Consider the following 18,726-nt stretch of genomic DNA (forward strand, 5'->3'; position numbering starts at 1 on the left):
CTTTTCCACATCTTCCTGGTAGGGCTATAAGTAAGACTCAGTCATATGCTAGGAATTCCCATAAATGTGAATAAGAAGCTACCGGGAAGTCACAGTTATTTTAACATTACCTCCAACAGCAAATAAGCCCAAAATACCCCTTCTCAGGGGAAGCAGGACTCCCCTCTGAGCCGCTTGGTTACCAGTGCCAGTGTGGACTCCTTCGTTCGAAGCATCACAACTGCAGCAGTGATTATTAGTTTCATGGCACCACGACCAGAAATAATTGTTTTCTCAGCAGTAACTAGGTCAGGCTGAAGGATTCTGTACAGCTACATAGTGCCAGACCTAAGCTATCACTGAGCAGTTATCTAGTGGAGGGTAAGTGATGTTTACACACCTCCAGCTTGGCGATGTAGAGTCATTTCCCTTTTCCACTGTCCAGCCTTTAAAAGAAACTGATGCACCTATTTATATCTGTATTTCCCACTTACCACTAGCAAGGAGATGGATCTGGTGAGTTGTGCTGTCTCTATTAAGGCCAGTCTGGCTGTTGTCCACCTCCCTGCAGCTTATCCAGAAGCTCCTGAGCCGCTTCACAGTGACCATACTTGGTAGACCTGGGCCTGCAGGAAGGTTTGCTCCTGCAGAAACAGCAATGTTTGGCTTTAGATTACCTGCAGACATCTGAGAAGAGTCTGGCAGCCAACATTATTGTGGATTTTCATCAAAATTTCTCTTACAGAAGGCATAATTAGATACATAACAATGATGGCCCAGATGGCACAGTTTAGCCAGCTGGCCTGTATCTTATTTTCATTGCTTAAACCTATCCACACCCTGTCTTTGTTATGGCAAAGCATACAAATTTTAAATTTGCTGTCTGGTAATGATGGAAGGTGAACCCCATCTGCATCACAGCAGAAAGTAAAATATAATTATTTCCTTTGGGTAATAAAAGCTTAGGAGCCTTTTGGAAGGAAACATGGGTAGGACCTGATCAGGACGCCGTGGCATGGCATGATTTATGCTCAAAGCAACACAGGAACATGTTGTTCCAGAAGGAGATAACAGCTCCCCAATTCCCACCGTCACCAAGGAGGCACCATGTCAGTGAAAACACATCCTTTGGTTTCCTAGCCCTTTCGTTTGGGGAGCTGGGCTTGCCAGCACTGCAAACCTGAAAGCAGACTCAATTATCTTGCATTTACCTTTTGTAGCCTAAAAGTATGCAGGGCCATCTGGGGTTACTGAGGTGTGAACCTGAGCTGTGCCTGTGGTGTGGCACACCGTTTCCTCATGGGGACTGAAGTGTAGCCATGGCCTCCCATGGTGGTGAGCACTTGCTGGTGTTCCTTCCCTGCTGCGGGTGGCTCAGCTGCACCATCGCCTCTCCCTCTCACTTTCTTCTCCCACCCTGTCATGTTCATCCGTAGTAACATGGACTGTATGACATGAACCCAGCGGTCCCTGTCCTGGAGGTGAAGTGATGACACTTTCTGTTCCCTTCCCACCTCTGGGGAGAGCTAGCAGCAGGGAAGGCTGCTCCCCTGCAGAGGAACTGGCTGCCTATGGGAGGAAGCTCTTGCTTTATAGCAACAAGAAGGGCAGATGTTTTTCCTTGAGCGTTAACTCCAGTCTGGCCTTGGGCTTTTAAGGCAACCAAATACACACATACGCCCCTTACAAAGACAGCGTTAAGACACTGTCTTAATGCATATACAGATGCAAAGTGCCCAGCCACGCACTCCTACGCGTTTTGGTTGTCTTCCTGGGCGTCTTTTTCACAATTACAATTTTTCTGCAAATAGCGGCAATTTCAATGTAACTTGGAGTACTGGTTTTGCTCAGAAGGTCTTTTAATTGCTCATCCACCCCTGTATTCTCTCCTTCGTAGTCTTCGTTCATTCTTGTCTGGTGCCTTTTGTACTGCGCTTGCTGAAGGCAATGCACAAAGGCTGCTCTTTCCTGCCGGAGCTTGTTGTTGTCTTCAGTAGCTGGGCAGGCAAAGACAACTCTGGTGTGAATCATTTTGCTCCTCCAATGTAGGAGTTGCCATGAAGAATGAGTAAGGGTGAAAAAAAAAAAAAAGAAAACGAGAGTGAGAGGGAGTGTGTCACAAATTAAGGTTGGGAAAGTGGGAGTGGTGTCAATGAGCAGGCAAGGTAACAGAGTCTTCTGCTCGGCAGAGTTCCATCACAGGTAGCTAGTTCTTCGTGCTGTACCCATTTCATTGATTCGTTTACCAGGATTATAGCCTTGCAAAGTAAGTACAGCTTTTTTCCTTCCTCTGATACTTTAATTAATGCCTAACTAATAGTTAACAAATCTCCACAGTGAAACATAATTGTGTAGAGGGAGTGGGATAAGGAAATTAATACAAAAAGATATCATGTGCAATTAAAGGAGCAAAAAAGCCTTCCCAAACTACAATGTTTTGGTTTCATCCCAAAATTGCTGCATTTGCTACGCTATATTTCTTCCCCCTGAAAAGATTCATTGGAAGCAGTGAATAGGATCTGGCAGGTGAGACGGCAAGGGCATTAGGAATTATTACAATATGGTGGTTTATTGCAAATGGCTTTCCCCGTATCAGAAAAAGCAGGTTGTGTATGATGCCGTGAAAGTGTTCCATGTGTCAAAGTAGGATTTAGACTGTTTTGTAAGTCTCTGTTACAGAGGAATAGTCCTCTCATTTTCTGCAGAGGTGTGTACGCTCTGCTCTGTTTGCTTTGAGTTATTAATCAAGTGACTAATCCACACTTGTTTAAAGCGAAGGGCAGGAACTTAGGTCCAGTAATTACCAATTTATTTTCAGTGTGACCATTTAGTTTGAAGAATTCACTGGCTATTGAGGTACAACAAAGCATATTGTGGTGGCTTGTTTCTCTCTTTCCTTCCTGGAGTGACTTTCCCTGTTATATTGCTGACAGTGCTTTTTCCCCAGCTATACGAGATGCTCTGTCCCACATCAGTCTGATGTCTTGCGTTCCTCCAAGAAATGTCTGTTCAGAGGAAATTGTGTCCTTGTTGCATAGCCAGGTAGTCTGCCAGGTGAAGAGTTGTCATTTGTGTAGAAGTGAGAAGAAAAGGCTCACAGAAGTCTTTTATTTCCTTTATATTTTGTGTTTGCCGAGTAAGAGCTGAAGTGGGGTCATGTTAAATGCTTGAGCTAGTTTCAAATATTAATGCCTCACTCATGAAACATGCGTGTGGGTTGTTTCATATCATTTATCCTCTCAGTGGAAGTTTGTTTGAATTGGAGACTACAGGGCTGGCACTCACAGCTCCTGAGCTGCAAACCCAATACACTCCCCCCCAGCACTGGATGGCCAGCACTGTCCACACTTTATCTGCCACAGGTGTCTTCTCCTGGAAGGGCTGCTGAACCGAGACAAGAATAAAATAAATACTTGCTTTATCAGATTATCCCTACCGTATGACTAACTTGACTTGTCAGACATTTCCACACAGACATTGCTATTCTCCTGATTATATTTTTAAAAGATAAGCTATATTTAGCTTTTCTCTTAGTAAGCAGATAGTAAACAAAGCCTCTCTGTTGTTTTTTTTGTTTTGTTTTGTTGTTGTTGTTACATTCAAGAGTGACTAAGCAAAAATGGTGTCTGATACCAATAAACAAGTTTAAATCAGGTTTTTCTAAACTGGTTCAGTAGCCTTTCAGCTCCTTCTGTATCTGAAAGTGTTTCTATAACACTGTGGCAGACTCACAATTTTAAGCAGAGCTGGGTGGATTACAAGCTACCTGTCCTTAGAAGATGCCCCAGTGCCGTGGGCCTCTCTGGAAATGCTGACATACTGCTTTCCCAGGAAAGGAGGGGCTCGGCAAGAATCCATGCAGCAAGCCTTTTTAAAATTTCATTTTCAATTTTTTGACTCCTCCCTGCTTGAGGGTTCCCTGTGATTACTGACTCAGGAGCTGCGTCTGATTTCTAAGACTGCTAATGGGCAGCTAATGGGCTTTCCTCTTGATGGGCTTTCCTCAACCCTTCTCACTTGACTGGAACTGGCTTTAATGGACTCACAAGGCTTAGGATGGTCAAGGCTTTAATGAGATTTAAGATTTTGTAATATTTAATACAGTGAATTCTTTTCAAGAATATGAATGTCATGAGCTCCTACATATCATACATCATTAATAAATGGAGCATAAAAAACTGACTGACCAGGTGCAGTTGAAAAAGGTGGTGGAATAGAGATTATTCTTCGCTATCCAGCCCATCATTCAAGGTTAAGGGTGAAACTGAACTTTTTTCCCCACAAAAAGCCCTGAGTGGGTGTTTTTTCAATAGTAGCATTAAAAGAAAGAAATTGTAAGAATGGAGAGCTTTACCACTACCAGAAATAGTTTAACTTGGCACAAAAGAAGCTTTGAGAGTATCAGCAGTTACTGGATGAACAAAAAGTAAATAAAAGGTTCACCACAAAATACGTCCCATTTTCTTCACTGAAAAGGAACATCGAAACTTTGTAGAAAATGATCCAACATGACAGTATTAGAGTTACTAATGAGGTCAGAAAATAAGAGTTTTTAAGCCATGGTACAGCTTTTTACTGGTATAAGGAAGAAGAGTTTAATTCAATTCTGCAAAATTTCCTTTTTTTTTTTTTTTTTACTCTGAATCTCTTGCAACCCAAGGAAGTGAAACACAGGTAGCACATACGCATTTTAAAATCACCCTAGGTTTGCCAATATAACTGAAAATACTAATGTTAGAATGACAGCATAGCATTTGCAATATGAAACCAGAAAGGAACAAGAAGTATTTTCAAGCAGTTATGATTGCATATTGATTTTTAGCCTGTAAGGAAGATCGAGAGGCCTAAATAGAATAATATCAGAGCAACCAGTACTAAAGAATGATACATATTGATTTTTAGCCTGTAAGGAAGATCCAGAGGCCTAAATAGAATAATACCAGGGGAGCCGGTACTAAAGAATGATACTCTACCCCACTAGCAAATAAGATTTTTTTCAGGTGAACTGCACGCCTCATTCCCCATTGTGAGATTCTTCATATTGTTTGTCTTCTTGAGGGTGGTAGATGTTGAATGACACATTCTTGGTTCCCTGGGTTAATTTTCCACCAGCTCCTCAGTAAGAAATACCTGGGAAGTTGGTACTTGCCCCAAATCTTTAAATTTTAGCGGGGGGGAGGGGGGAGTGAGAAGGAGACAAAGTATACGGATGTATTGTGTGTTCATGTGTGAATGGTTGAGTTAATGGGCAAGATAAGATAGTTAGCCTATGCAAGGGAGTTTAAGACATGCACAGGCACAAAGGTGCGTGTCTGAGATGAGCAGCTGCAGAGAGGCATTTTAAATGATGATTTTACATTTGCTCCTTTGCTCCTGTTGTTCCAAGTTACTCCCTCATCAGCAGTTTCAGTCCTTCAAATTTGTTGTAACTGTCTTTTGCCACTGTTCTGCCCAAAGCTCTCCTCCTTTAACGTGTGTGCTGAGCCCATGGTTTCTGGCAAGCTTGACTTTTCTGGTAATTAGTTGTTTTCATGCATGAGAAATTGTGACTACGTAAATGAGATAGATGGTTGCAGTGCTGGGCTGGCGCTTAGTTCTCCCTTTACACCCATAAGATCTCCGGGACACGCTTCCTGAACCTCACTCTGACATCAGCTCGACGCCTGCTGACACTGTAAAATGGGATCTCACATGGATAATCTCTCTTTACCAAGCAGCTGCTGGGCACTGCCAGGCTACTGGAAGATGGACAAGTCCAGCCAGACCCATTCTGAATTCAGGGTTGTGGCAAAGCCTCTAGGTGTTGCAAAGCATACTCCTCTATATTTTTATGTGGGGATAACTTTCTTCAGTGATATATATTTAATATTTCCCCTCTTCAAGACAAATTTCTTTTCTTTTTTTTTCCAGCGGGAGGGGATTTGTTAGCAAACAGTTTGTTGCTAATACCAACAGTCAGAACATTTTGCGAGAGTGCAGTGCTGGTTAGGTGTGCTTTTCAAACCTGGATTTAAAAAGCCTTGGTTTTATGCCAGTATCTTTTTTTTTTACTTAATTAGATTGTGCAATGCATTTCAGTAACCTTTTATACAGTATCTTTTAGCCCAAAACAAACCAGCTGCCAAATGAACCAGTTGCCTTACCAAATAGATCCAAGAACATGTGTAAGTTAATTAAAATAAAAATAAAGACATTTATTTTGTAAAAGGCCTTCTCTAATCAAACAGGCTTTACGAGTAAATCAAAGTGTTTTCTCTACCGTGTCGAGGCAAATGGTGCACCCGTTCTGTTACTCCCATAAAAATGTATAAATACCACAGATTATTTGGAAGTCATTCACTACTGTCAAGTACCACGACTGCTCCACAGCGTCTCTGTATAATGGTGTCAGATGTTCAGCTAAGTTTGGGCAGTATGACACATGCACTCAAATAGGAGATTGTTCTAATTCAAAATGCCTTTCCAAACTGGGATGAGAGTGAACGGTCAAGAAAGGTACCTTGCTGGAGACAGTTCCATGCCCGTAAGTTCCCTCTTCCCCTTTCTGTCTTCCCATACCTTTCTGCTCTCACCCAGTGAGATCTTTCCTGGCTGGGATGCAAATGACATGAACTAGGTACGTAAATGTTTGAGACTGCAGTATTAAGTAGTCAGTTGTCGGAGAGAAATCCCTGTCCTTAAGGTGTTTCTCAAAATATTAGCAAACCTCCTACCAATGTAAGAAATAACTGGCTTTCCTTTTCATAATAGGATAAAATAGGACCCCTAGATCTTCAGTGTCGGAGCCTGAAATGCAAATGTAGATAGGTATGTGTCTGGATAAGAACACACCTTTTAAAATCACCCCTCCACACCATATTTATTCTGCTATTTTGCCATTTTTCCTGGAGAGAGCAAATGCTGGAGACACCTTTTAGGTTCTGTGTGAAATCTTATGCCTTTTGAAGTCCCTCCCAATATTAATCTTTTCAATTTCCTTTCTCTCTCTGTCAATAGCTTTGATGGAGCTGTTTAACACCAGTTTTGACAGATTGCCTTTTTCTTAGGGATACATGACATTGAGGGCAGAGTAGTGTCAAATTCACTATGTCAAAGGGATCGTCTTCTGTGTGCTTTCTGGTCTAAAGCCAGACTTGTGCTAATGATTGAAATTCTGTGGTTCACCCTCGTTAGTTTGAATCTACGCAAACGTGCTTACACCAAAGTGCAATCTCAGGTATGTGAAAGCAGTCTGGAAGATGGGCATACTCTCTGGCTTTCCCTGAGCACGGACTGCAGCAACTGTCCCTTGGGCACCACCCTTCCCATTCCTGACTGCACAGATCATCTAACAGCCCCGTGGCAACTGCAGTTATTAAGAATGGCTAGGAAAATATTTGCAGTTAAAACAGTGTAAGTGATGAGTGGGCACACAGCAGTATTTATTTAGGAGGCCTCCTTTACGTTTCCAGGACAATCTCAACCTATAGGACCAGACAGCTTTCTGGAGACTTCTAGCAAGGCTAGGGGGAATGGGGAGTCATCCCTTAGAGGAAGGACATGTACCAAAGCTAAAGCTTTAATGAACAATTAACCATGAAGCAAGAGACAGGAAAGATTATGAGACTATTAAAGGCCTGTCTGAGAGCCAGGAGAGCCCAGAGCATAGGCAAAGTACCTTATAAGTTGGCACATTTTAAGAGTATCAATTAAAAACAGATTAAATTAATCTGTGATCCAATTTGACTCAATATGCATGGGTCACCTTGACCTACCTAGATTTCCCCAAGTGCTTCTGATAATATTGGCTCCATATAACATGTGGCATTGCCAGCTGTCACTTGAAGGTGATACTGAACCACTCGCATTGCCTTGGCTGGACATGGATGAGACCTTCCCTGCTCCTCAGGAGCTGCCAGTGTGCTCTGAAGCTGAGTGGGCTCGGCCAGGCCCTCCTCTCGTCTCCCTGAAGGTTCAAGCTGCCCAGTCCCCATACTGGTGTCCAGCCTCCTTCAGTGCTCTGACCCAGCCCCACCACAGCAGGAGCTAGAATTACACTCTGAGTCATCTCTCTTTTCCCTTTTCTGTTTCAGGATGACAATGGACGCTCTGCAACTAGCAAACACTGCCTTTGCAGTTGATATGTTCAAAAAACTATGTGAGAAGGACAAAACAGCCAATATTATTTTTGCCCCACTGTGTACCTCAACGTCTCTGGCTCTGGTACATAAAGCTACAAAAGGTGATACTGCAGACCAGATGAAACAGGTAAGCTGTCAGCATCCGGTTCTGTGGCTGCAAAATTATATGGCTGTCGGAGGTGGCTTTCTTATTTCTTCTTGTTAATACTCTACTGGACATCTGGTTCCCGTGTAAGCCAGGCTGCAAACCATCCATCCGAAATTCCAGAAAGCTTCCACACTCCACGGCCCCACACAGCAAAAGAGGTTGAAAATCTGGCATAAAGAAAAAGCTTTCTCAAGGGTTTACAAGGGGGAAGGGGACATGGCAGAATCCTCAACAGTTGCATTAAAGCCTTGCCTCCTTTTATCATAGTGTTGACTGTGGCTGCAAGTCACGGTCAAGATCACTGCATTTTCTGGATAATTGTTTTTTCATTATTCAAGAATGCCTAAGCTTTATAGAATTGGAAATGATTTTGCCACTGTCGGTCAGCAGCAAGTATGCTTAGCAGCCCTGGCACTGACGTTTCCCCTTTCTCCCGCAATACCGCTAAGAGGAGGCGGATGCAGTAGAAGAGGGCACAGCTTCAACCGTGTTTCTCCTTACAAGCAGCTCATGGTGTTCAAGGGGTTTCCAACACTATGATGCAGCATGGCAGTCACGATGCGATCAGTTTATCAAGCTCACTCTGGGGTGCAGGGAGGCAGCCTCGCAGCCTCTTCTGCTGCCCTGTGTAAGCAGAGATTTGCGTAGTTCCTTTTTATCCCAGTGAGGGTGCCCACGGTTTCTGCAGTTACCTAAAGGTGGATGAGAAGCAAATTCAGTATGCATTTATACGCTGATTATCACCTGGCTCTGAGGGATGTTCTACGTATTTGAATATATTTTCCCTCCTTTGGGAATTCCTCCCTGTACTTCCTCATTCACTGAAGGTACCCCCCGAAGCACAGCCTCCTGTGCCCCCACGCATGCCACAGATTACAATGAGTCTTGTGCTATTTGCAGAGCTGCACAGCAATATATCCATGATCTTCTAGGCATTGCAGATTTTTCCAACATTTCCAAATTTAAAAAAAATTCAGAAATTAACTCTAGATTTTTTTTTAAATTTAAATGACACCCTGGAGCTTCCTCACCATTTCAAAATTCAAGTGTTGTCTTTCTAATGGGAGAGTTCAAAATATTAACCTGCCCTTAATTTCATTTTCACTTGTGTCTGCAATTTGCTTTGAACCACCCCATAATAAATTAACGTACACATCCACAAATGGAGCTCTGTTACACAAGCGCGTTTACGTTTCATATTTCTCAAGTGGTATATAAAAAGTGCTGACTACAGATACAAAGGAGAACTTGGTATGTTTTAAAATGTAATATCTCCTATTTTCCACATCTATTCTAGCTTCTGCCCGCCCCGGAGTTCGTGCTTGGGTTTTTAAATACCAGATACAAAAGGAGCCAGATTGGCAGTTTTACTCTAGAATATCAGTTAACAAACTTGTGCCAAAAGCTCTGCTAGGTAGAGAAGTTGCAGTAGCATAGCCTTCTCCCCAAACGTAGTTTCAAGGCACAGAAGCTTTCTGCACTTAACATGCTAAGAAATAAAACTATTGGAGGAAAAGGAAGTAAGTTCAGAAGGTTGTTGCTGAGGAAGTGACTGTGGAGTTTGGCTATGAGAGCTGTGCTGGTGCTGTGTCCTTGGGAGCTTATTTCCTTCTGCTCCCACTGAGCAAGGAGTGGGGAGGACATGGAGGGGTGGCTAAGGCAGAGCAGCAATTTCTTGTGTTTGTGAAGATATGATGTGTTCAGGTAGAAAGAACAGGAGTGAGGAACAAAGGGAAAAGCAGGTCGCTAGTGCCTGCTATGCCTCATGCACGAGTTTGAGACAGGTGAGGAGGGCTGGGCAGGCTGCCTGTAATGAAACAGCCACCATCAAAGACCCTGTAATAAGCAGGCATTAGAAGTTCAATTCATATTTACAGGGTTATTTTCAAACAAAACCAGCAGTAACCTCTCACCTCTGGTGCCTAAAAGCAGCAAGTTTTAGGTCACCCCAGCACTTCCTAGAACTGGACTTGTCATTCCCAGGAGCTGGGAGGTGACAGTGTGTGGGGCAGCAGCCCTACCTCCAGCTCATACTTTGTCTACCAAAACAGACATAGTTTTCCGGTCGATTTTTGCTGAAATATCATGTAATGTTATGTATCAGTCACAGCAATCAGAAAACTTGATGATCTGTTAAGCATTTTTAAAGGTGTAGCCCTCTTCTAGAAAGGAGACTAACTGGGACCCTCATTTATCTGGCTTAAAAGCTCCAGGTTTGTGGGCAGGAATGTAAGTTTGGTGAAAACATTATGACTCCATACTACAGAGTTTTAATCGACTAAGCCACATCACCAGCATGAACAGCTCTATTGATTTTTTTTGACTGCTCACAGGAAAGAAATGTGTTTTGTTAAAGTTCTGGTAGGATCAGATTTTTAGATTTATGTGAGGATGTCAAATAAATGATTTTTGAGTAACAACAGTGAGAGGCTGTGTTGTTAAGTTATATACAAAAAGCCACAGCTCTGGTCACAAACTAGCATTATTTTTTGGTAAGCTGTTAGGAATGTTTAGATAATAATGATAGAAAAGATGCTTAGTATTTTATTATGTTCATTTAACAGGTACTTCATTTACAAGAGGTCAAAGATGTTTGTTTCGGGTTTCAGACAGTAACTTCAGATGTTTCCAAACTCAGCTCTTTCTTTGCACTGAAAATGGTCAAACGGCTCTTTGTAGACAAGTCTCTTAATCCTACCACAGTAAGTATTGCAGAAAAGCCCTGGTGCTATGAATTGCTTGGCCAGCATGTTGACGGGTTATGGTGTCAGACTGCAATGTTGTTTGAAATAAATTCTCTCACTTTTGGCTGCTACTTGGCTAGACTCAGATGATGAACAACATAATATTCTCTGCTGCCATAAAAGTTTGTAGGAGGATGGATGAGTGTGCTGCTTGACCCCAAGCTATGCAACTATTACAACACTTCTAATTCTTTCATTAATATGCTTTAGGTCAGTAGCTCAGTAGGTTTTGAATGCAACATGACTTCTATGCCACATCAAAGTCTTTGCATTGTAAGTATGAGCAAAAAGGAGTTTTAAAAAAAGTTGGTGGTGCAAGTGTCTGTCCAGTTCACACACCCAAGTAATTACTGCATAAGCTGTAGTTTTCTTAATCCATCTGAGGAGGAAGAAGCCTGGCTATTGAAACAACACAAGTGAGGAAGGTGGTGTTTGGCTTTATAACTTATGGACCTTGCAAATAACTGAGAAAAATGTTGTGTTTTTTTTTTTTCCCTAAAGTTGTCTTTGAATAGGGCCCCAAGCAAGGACAACATCAGCCTAAAAGTGATGGTTCAGAAAACTCAACATGCTTAAATGATGCTATAATCAGATTGCCTGCTGTTCAGCCTCTGCTACAGCAAAGGCCAATACCCATCCACAGCAATAAACATCTCATCTGGTGAGGACAGACATGATGTGAGCAGCCTGTGGCCTTTAACTCAGTCCTCTCTCTTACCCAGGCCTGGACTGAGGGTTGTTTTATCCTTTCAAACTCTGGCAATGTGGTCACTCCTGCAATACCAAAGTTACTTTAGCTGCTGATGTAACACCACTGGACTGAAGACAACCTTGGGAGCGCTGTGCCGAATGCAGCTGTGCATCCTGGTTGTCACCCGCTGTTATTTAATAGCTGTCCATCATAATATACTCCCCAGCTACACCCTGGTGAAGCTCGGGATGCAGATATTGCAGGCTCTGTAAAGAGCCATTGAATGGATGGCATTGAACCAAGGATGACTTTGGTACCTGGTGTCTTTCAGGACTTTGTCAACTCCACGAAGAGGCCTTTTCCATCTGAACTGGAATTAGTGGAGTTCAAAGAAAAAACTGAGGAAACCCGACAGAAGATCAACAAATCTCTTTCAGAGCTAACTGATGGTGAGCACAGCTTAACCTTGGGGATGCTGTTTGCCTATTTGGAGAAAGAGATCTTTGTCCTTGTGACACCTCTTTACTAATGCTTTGAGAAGTAAATACATAGTGAAAGCGATGGGACTAAGACCTACTATTTGGATTCATGAGGATTAGCAATGTCAGCCTGTTTTGAAATCACTAACTTTCCTACTGCAGCATTTCTGAAGGTGGAGATGTGCAACTCACCTTGCATTAGCCTTGGGGAAAGCTGCTCACGTTTGACTGCAGCAGGACAGTATGGGAGAGCGACAGCTCCTGGCTGTGGAGCTTCACAAACATCTGACATCAATACATCAAACCCAGGCCCTGGTTTCCTTTAAAAGTTTTATTGTAATGGGAAGTACTTGCTGGACTCTGAATGTCAGGCTGTTAATTAATAGCTCAGCTTAGCTCAGCTCAGCTGCTTTTGCCAGCAAGGGTGCCACAAGCAGATGTGCATCTCTTACTTGCCTTCCTGTGGAAGTGGGGCTGTGGGCACTTTTCCTGCAGTACCACTGAGCCACCAGCCGCTGGGCCAAGTCACAGCAGATGCACATCAGTGACAGTGAGGGTCCCCTGGCAGAGCCTGCCCAGTCTATGGGGGCAGAGGTCCGGCTCTGGCCCATGCGAGCACGCAGTGCCCCTAACAGAGCCTGTTTGCAGCCTGTGCAGAGGTAGCTCTGGGGTCGGTTGCTGCCTGTTGCCCTCGTGTAGTACAAATACGAAAACACGGGTGCATGAGTCTGGTCCTCCCCAGGCTGGCACAGGTGCCCATGTGGAAGCACCTTGCCCTGCCTGTGCAATTCGTGCATGAAGGCTGGACTTGCCTCCCCAGTGCTCTGAATTCGGTGTCTTTTATGGCAGTGCTTGAACAGGTCTAAAACAGAGCGAGGGTGAGGACAACACTTCCATATTCTTTTTGAAGTCTGTAGCAGCATTTGGTTATGAACAGTAATCAGAGAAGCATTTTTTATTATTCTGGTTATTTTATTCTCATGTATCAGTCTAGAAATGAGTAGCTGCTAATCTGGAACTTCCCTTCAAGTCTTGCTTTCCAAATGACAAATGCTTTTTTGCTTACATCTGTTGAATTTCATGGAAAATTCAGTACTTTCTTTAAGGTACTGAACAAAAGCAGTAGGTGTATTTTTGATTCCATGCTCTATAACCCAAGAAAACATGTCATTTGGAAGATCTGCGTTGATTCCAAATCCCATTTTAAACATTAAGCTGCAATTTTAAGTAAGTGCTTCTTTTTGGAATTTTCCATTAGAATTAAAATCTTTTACCTGTGAGATGCAGGACACAAATTTTTTAATTCAGTGAAATGTTTCCATATTCAGTTGAAGCAATTGATATACTGATAATGTATCATTGTATTAACAACCATCTTAAACCTGTTCACAGGCAAAATGGAGAATATTTTGAATGAGGATAGTGTAAATGACCAGACTCAGATCCTCCTAGTTAACGCAGCTTATTTTGTCACAAACTGGATGAAGAAGTTCCCAGAGGCAGAGATCAAAGAATGTCCTTTTAAAGTCAACAAGGTATGTTCAGAAAAAAAACAGCGTACTGTTTCCACTGAAGAAAATGTGAACTTTGAGCTAAGGAAATCCCAAAAAGAGAAAATGAGAAATGTTTATTATTACCACGACATGTCGCATGTCCAAAGAAGGGGTGTGTCCCAGGAAGGGCAAGGAAGCTGGTGAAGGGTCTAGAGCACAAGTCTGATGAGGAGCAGCTGAGGGAACTGGGGTTGTTGAGCCTGGAGAAAAGGAGGCTGAGGGGAGACCTTATTGCTCTCTACAGCTACCTGAAAGGAGGTTGTAGAGAGGTGGGGGTCGGTCTCTTCTCCCAGGTAACAAGTGATAGGACAAGAGGAAATGGCCTCAAGTTGCGCCAGGGGAGGTTTAGATTGGGTATTAGGAAATTTTACTTCACTGAAAGGGTTGTCAAGCATTGGAACAGGCTGCCCAGGGAAGTGGTTGAGTCGCCATCCCTGGAAGTATTTAAAAGACGTTTGGATGAGGTGCTTATGGACTTGGTATAGTGGTGGTCTTGGTCGTGTTAGGTTTACGGTTGGACTCGATGATCTTAAAGGTCTTTTCCAACCTGTGCGATTCTGTGATTCTGTGATTCTGTGACATTCTTAGACTCTTATCTAAACCTATATGCTGTTGCAAGGGTCGCTAAACCAATTTGCTTGTCATGTTGTTTTAAAACTTTGCTGGTGCTTTCACATCCATTTTTCAAAGGCCCAGTGTGAAAACAGCCTGTCCTGTTAGTATATTTAGACAACAGGAGATGAGTACATGTGATCAGAAGCAGCCATTGCCTACAAGGAGATGCACATTCTCATGGGTAGCTTCTTCCAAGAGACTCCAGCACGTACCAGAGGCAGCATCCCAAAACCAGCAGGGGTGAAGCACAAAACATTGCATTTCTTGTGGCCACAGAGCTAGTGAAACATCTACACACTTGGGGTCTCTTTGAGTATACCCCTTAGGTGCCTGGCCCTGTGCTTTCCTCTTCAGTGATGGTGCCCCATCAATCTCCCTTTTTCCAGTCAGGCTCAGAACTGCATCCCTCTGCGTATCAGCCCTGCTTAGCCATCAGGTCCAAGTGGATGGAGCACCCATGGCTGTCGCCTTCAGGAATCTGTGACCAGTGATGAATATTGTGATCAGACAGTCAGCTTTAAACCAAGACATAAAGCTGGGCAACATTTGTGAGATAAAGAGATTATACTCCAAATATATACATACATACATACATATATATATATATATCTATGTGCATGAGAAAAGTTGGAGTTTCAGTTTCATTGAAAATATTCATAAATTACCACATCAGCCAACAGTTTCAGCTAAAAAAGTTTTTAAAATTATACAATCAACACTAGAATTTTGAAGTGAAACATCTCAAGTAACATTTTTCTACTGAATTTGAATTTTAAATGAGTTTCCAGGTGAACAGAACAGTTTGTAAATCTTCCCTATGAAATAAAGAGTTTTGGTTTGTTTCATTCATGAAAAGCAAAGACATAGGGCTTTAGGTAAGCCTGAAATTTCTTCTTATTCTGTTTCAGCTCCTGAACCAACATATCAATTATTCGTATGAACAGCTTGACCTTCACTATTGAGATGTGCTCAGTGCTTGACACTTACTGGCATTACGATGCCCTGTAGACAATATAGTTTGTAGCACTCAGTGAAACAGGCATGAAAGGCCACCGATATTACGTAAATTTCTCTTTTAAGGCACATCCCCAATATGTTGCTATTGTATTAAGTAGAATTCTGTTCCACTTTTCTTTGGAAAGCTGGCTACTGTAAAAAGCCAACAGGGTCTCTTACAGCTGGTTTCATTACCTATGAAAGCCAACAAATTCGCTGATGGTAACTCAATGTACCACTTCCATGCAAGCTTACACGCTTTCCTTTCTCACCATCTTATTTGTGAATTAAAAGGAATGCTAGATTGTTTCCTCTGTGTTTTGCAGACTGAAACTAAACCAGTGCAAATGATGAATCTGGAAGCTACCTTTTGCCTGGGCTATGTAAAAGAATTAAATGTTGCCATCCTTGAGCTTCCATGCCTTAACAAACATATAAGCATGCTCATTCTGCTGCCCAAAGAGATTGAAGATGAGACCACTGGCTTGGAGCAGGTGAGAGAAAAAAACAGAATTGGTATGATGCTTCCTTTTGAAACAGCCTGCTTATAATGCCATATGCTTACGGAAAGTTATTTAGACGGTATATAGAAGGAAACAAAAAGTAAGTTTCCTATGAATTTACCTTCTTATTCTGCTTCTCTGTTCCTGATCTCGTATTTGTGACATCATTGTTTCCACTGTGGCCAAGTGTGAGCTTGTGAACAAGACTTTGTTTTAGGTAGGGTGTGCACAGAAGACAGTGTAAAGTGCAGAAGGTACCCATGATGCACTTTAGGAATCTGCATCAATTTGAAAATCTGGACCCCAAAAATAATTTTCCTCTTAAGATTTTTGTTCTTGCTATAGTAAAGTGCTTAAAGTCATACTTACTGGGTACTCAGTAGTGCTGACATTATTTACTCTGGTGTCCTCATTTTTTTCAGTTGACATGTATCCGTGATTTATTTTACACTTCTCTAAGTTTTAATTTTGAGCAGAGGTGCCTAAAAATGAGCCATTTTTTATTACAATTGCACATAAATTTGAAAATAAATAAGGCATTTCCTAAAGAACAACTGTGTCATGTAATTTCTCTATGAAAATTTTAGAACATATTTTCACCTCACTTCAAAGTTTAAGGATTAAGAGACAGATGATCATGCAAGTCTCCGTTGTAATTTGCTGCAACTGGCCATAAATTTTAAAGGCAGGAGGAATCTGTCTTTGCAGCTGTAAGGTACTTTTATATGTAGGAATAAATTACAGAGCACACATATCTTAAAATGCATTAAGGCCTTTTCTGATAGCAATTTGTTGTGGCCCGAAATTCTGCCTCCTCACTTCCCAGTTTTTAAAAAATTGCTCAAACAGCTGCATGTTTGATTGAGATCAGGCTCTGGATTTGGAGTCTTTTTCTGTCCCAAATACCAGCAATTTCATTACTCTGTAGGGTCAGGAATCAAGACTTTTGGACCTGTCAGTTGGCCAGGTGTAACCTGGGTAGGGACTGTCTTTCTCAGGTTCCTTCATATGGTTGTTGAGGTGATTGCCTATCAAAAGCTTGTAAGGGGCTAATAGTCAGAGCATGCACATACAGTGGAGTTGCTCCAGAGGTCTGTCCTATGGATTAAATCATACTTGCATGAATATAACTGAGAGTATGTTAACCCTGAATGCTACAGTTGTGAATTCAAAAGCAAAGGTTGCCTTTTGGACTTTATTTTTTTGAGGCTTGATAGAGTGGGAAGTTCATGAATAGTCTTTTTTTTCCTCTCTTTCCTTGGACTGCTCATTAATTTCATTTGTTCCTTTGTCTTCAGCTGGAAAAGGCACTCACCCCCACGACATTATTACAGTGGACCAATCCCAGCATGATGGCCAACACCAAAGTGAATGTATTTCTTCCAAAGTTTAGCATGGAAGGTGATTATGACCTGAAGCCACTTCTGGAAAGCCTGGGAATGACACATGTCTTCAATGAGAGCGCATCAGATTTCTCTGAGATGTGTGAGACAAAAGGTGTGGTTTTGTCAAAGATCATCCATAAAGTCTCTTTGGAAGTAAATGAACAAGGTGGCGAGTCCCGAGAAGTACCAGGATATCGGATTCTGCAACACAAAGATGAATTTAAAGCTGACCATCCATTTATCTTTTTGTTTAGGCACAACAAAACCCGCAATGTGATTCTTTCAGGCCGATTCTGTTCCCCGTAAGCAGGGCGTATTCATTATGAAAAAGCATCATTACATTTATGGTGGTGCATGTTCCTGTAAAGCTTGGCATCCTGACTATCACTTTTGAAAGGAAATCTAAAGGGTTCATATAGCAGCTGGGTAATACAATGTACTCTACATATGCAGCAGAGCTAGTTTATCTCCTTATGTTTCATTCCCTTAAGCTGAAGGATTCCCACTGTGAAGAACACATCATATTTTACTGAGAAGTATCCCAGCCTCAGCAACAAGTATATTTAGTTCCTCTGTGACATCTTTTTCCCAAAACGAAATTAACTGAGAGCCTGTTTGAGATAGACCAGGAGTTGGAAAGGGCTCCGGAAGGAAGAGCTACATTCCTGCTCCCTAGCCAAACCACTCTCCCTCATGACCCACGCCCTGTGGATTCCTACTGCCTAGAAGGGGAAGATGTGGACATGTGGTGCGATAGCCCTCCCCTTGTACCTGGCTACACTCTGGTGGTCCAGGGTGCCCTACCAGACCCTGCCAATGCCCAGTGAAACAGCACCCAAGTTCTGCAGCATAGCCAGACAATTCAGGCTAGCACCAGAGTCTGCATCTGTGAAACAGTAGCTGCACTGAGACCTGTGGATGCAAGAAGCATTAATCATGGTGACAAAACGTATACCCAGAAGACTTCAGTGTGAGATACATCAGTTCACAGACTGGGGAGGCTGGACTCTGCTGCGTGGGACTTTTTGACTCATTGCCCTTCAGACATGGAAGAGGGGACCTGTTCACTGCAGCTACAAGGAGCCCTGTTGCATATATTCTGAGAAAAAGAACGTTATGCAATTCTAGGATAGAAAACAGTTGGATTAATACTGGAAGTGCCACACTTTCCACGCACAGATTATCTGCCATTTCTAGTTCTGGATTCAGAATTAAGGAGACTCCATACAATTACTTAATGTCTGAGGCATGAAAAAGAAATAAGGACTTCAACTTGAGTGAGATTAACATTGTAATTACCAGTCTCCAAATTCCATATGAAATCATGGTAATCAGATTTCATTTCTATCTGAAGACTGCCTGCTGCATATGTTCAGTACTGGTTTACCTAACTACTGTTCAGAATAAAACACTATAAAACCTGTGTCAAATGTCTGCAATACCTCCAGCGTCAGTCTGTGTGTTCACTCTTGTGTGTTCACTCTTGACCTCCAATAAATGATAGGAATGGAAA

General features: G+C 42.3%; 1 protein-coding gene across 1 annotated transcript; it reads left to right on the forward strand.

Annotated features, from left to right (window-relative positions):
* The first annotated feature begins 2,231 nt into the window (after nt 1-2,231).
* SERPINB5 (serpin family B member 5) lies at nt 2,232-17,580 on the forward strand. The gene is made up of 7 exons (XM_072853171.1): nt 2,232-2,245; nt 8,052-8,226; nt 10,812-10,949; nt 12,014-12,131; nt 13,554-13,696; nt 15,652-15,819; nt 17,127-17,580. The coding sequence occupies exons 2-7, from the start codon at nt 8,053-8,055 to the stop codon at nt 17,517-17,519; spliced, it is 1,134 nt and encodes a 377-aa protein (XP_072709272.1). The 5' UTR covers nt 2,232-2,245; nt 8,052; the 3' UTR covers nt 17,520-17,580.
* The last annotated feature ends 1,146 nt before the right edge of the window (nt 17,581-18,726 follow it).

Source organism: Ciconia boyciana, chromosome 2 (genome assembly GCF_034638445.1).
Source record: "Ciconia boyciana chromosome 2, ASM3463844v1, whole genome shotgun sequence".
NCBI classification, from domain to species: domain Eukaryota; kingdom Metazoa; phylum Chordata; class Aves; order Ciconiiformes; family Ciconiidae; genus Ciconia; species Ciconia boyciana.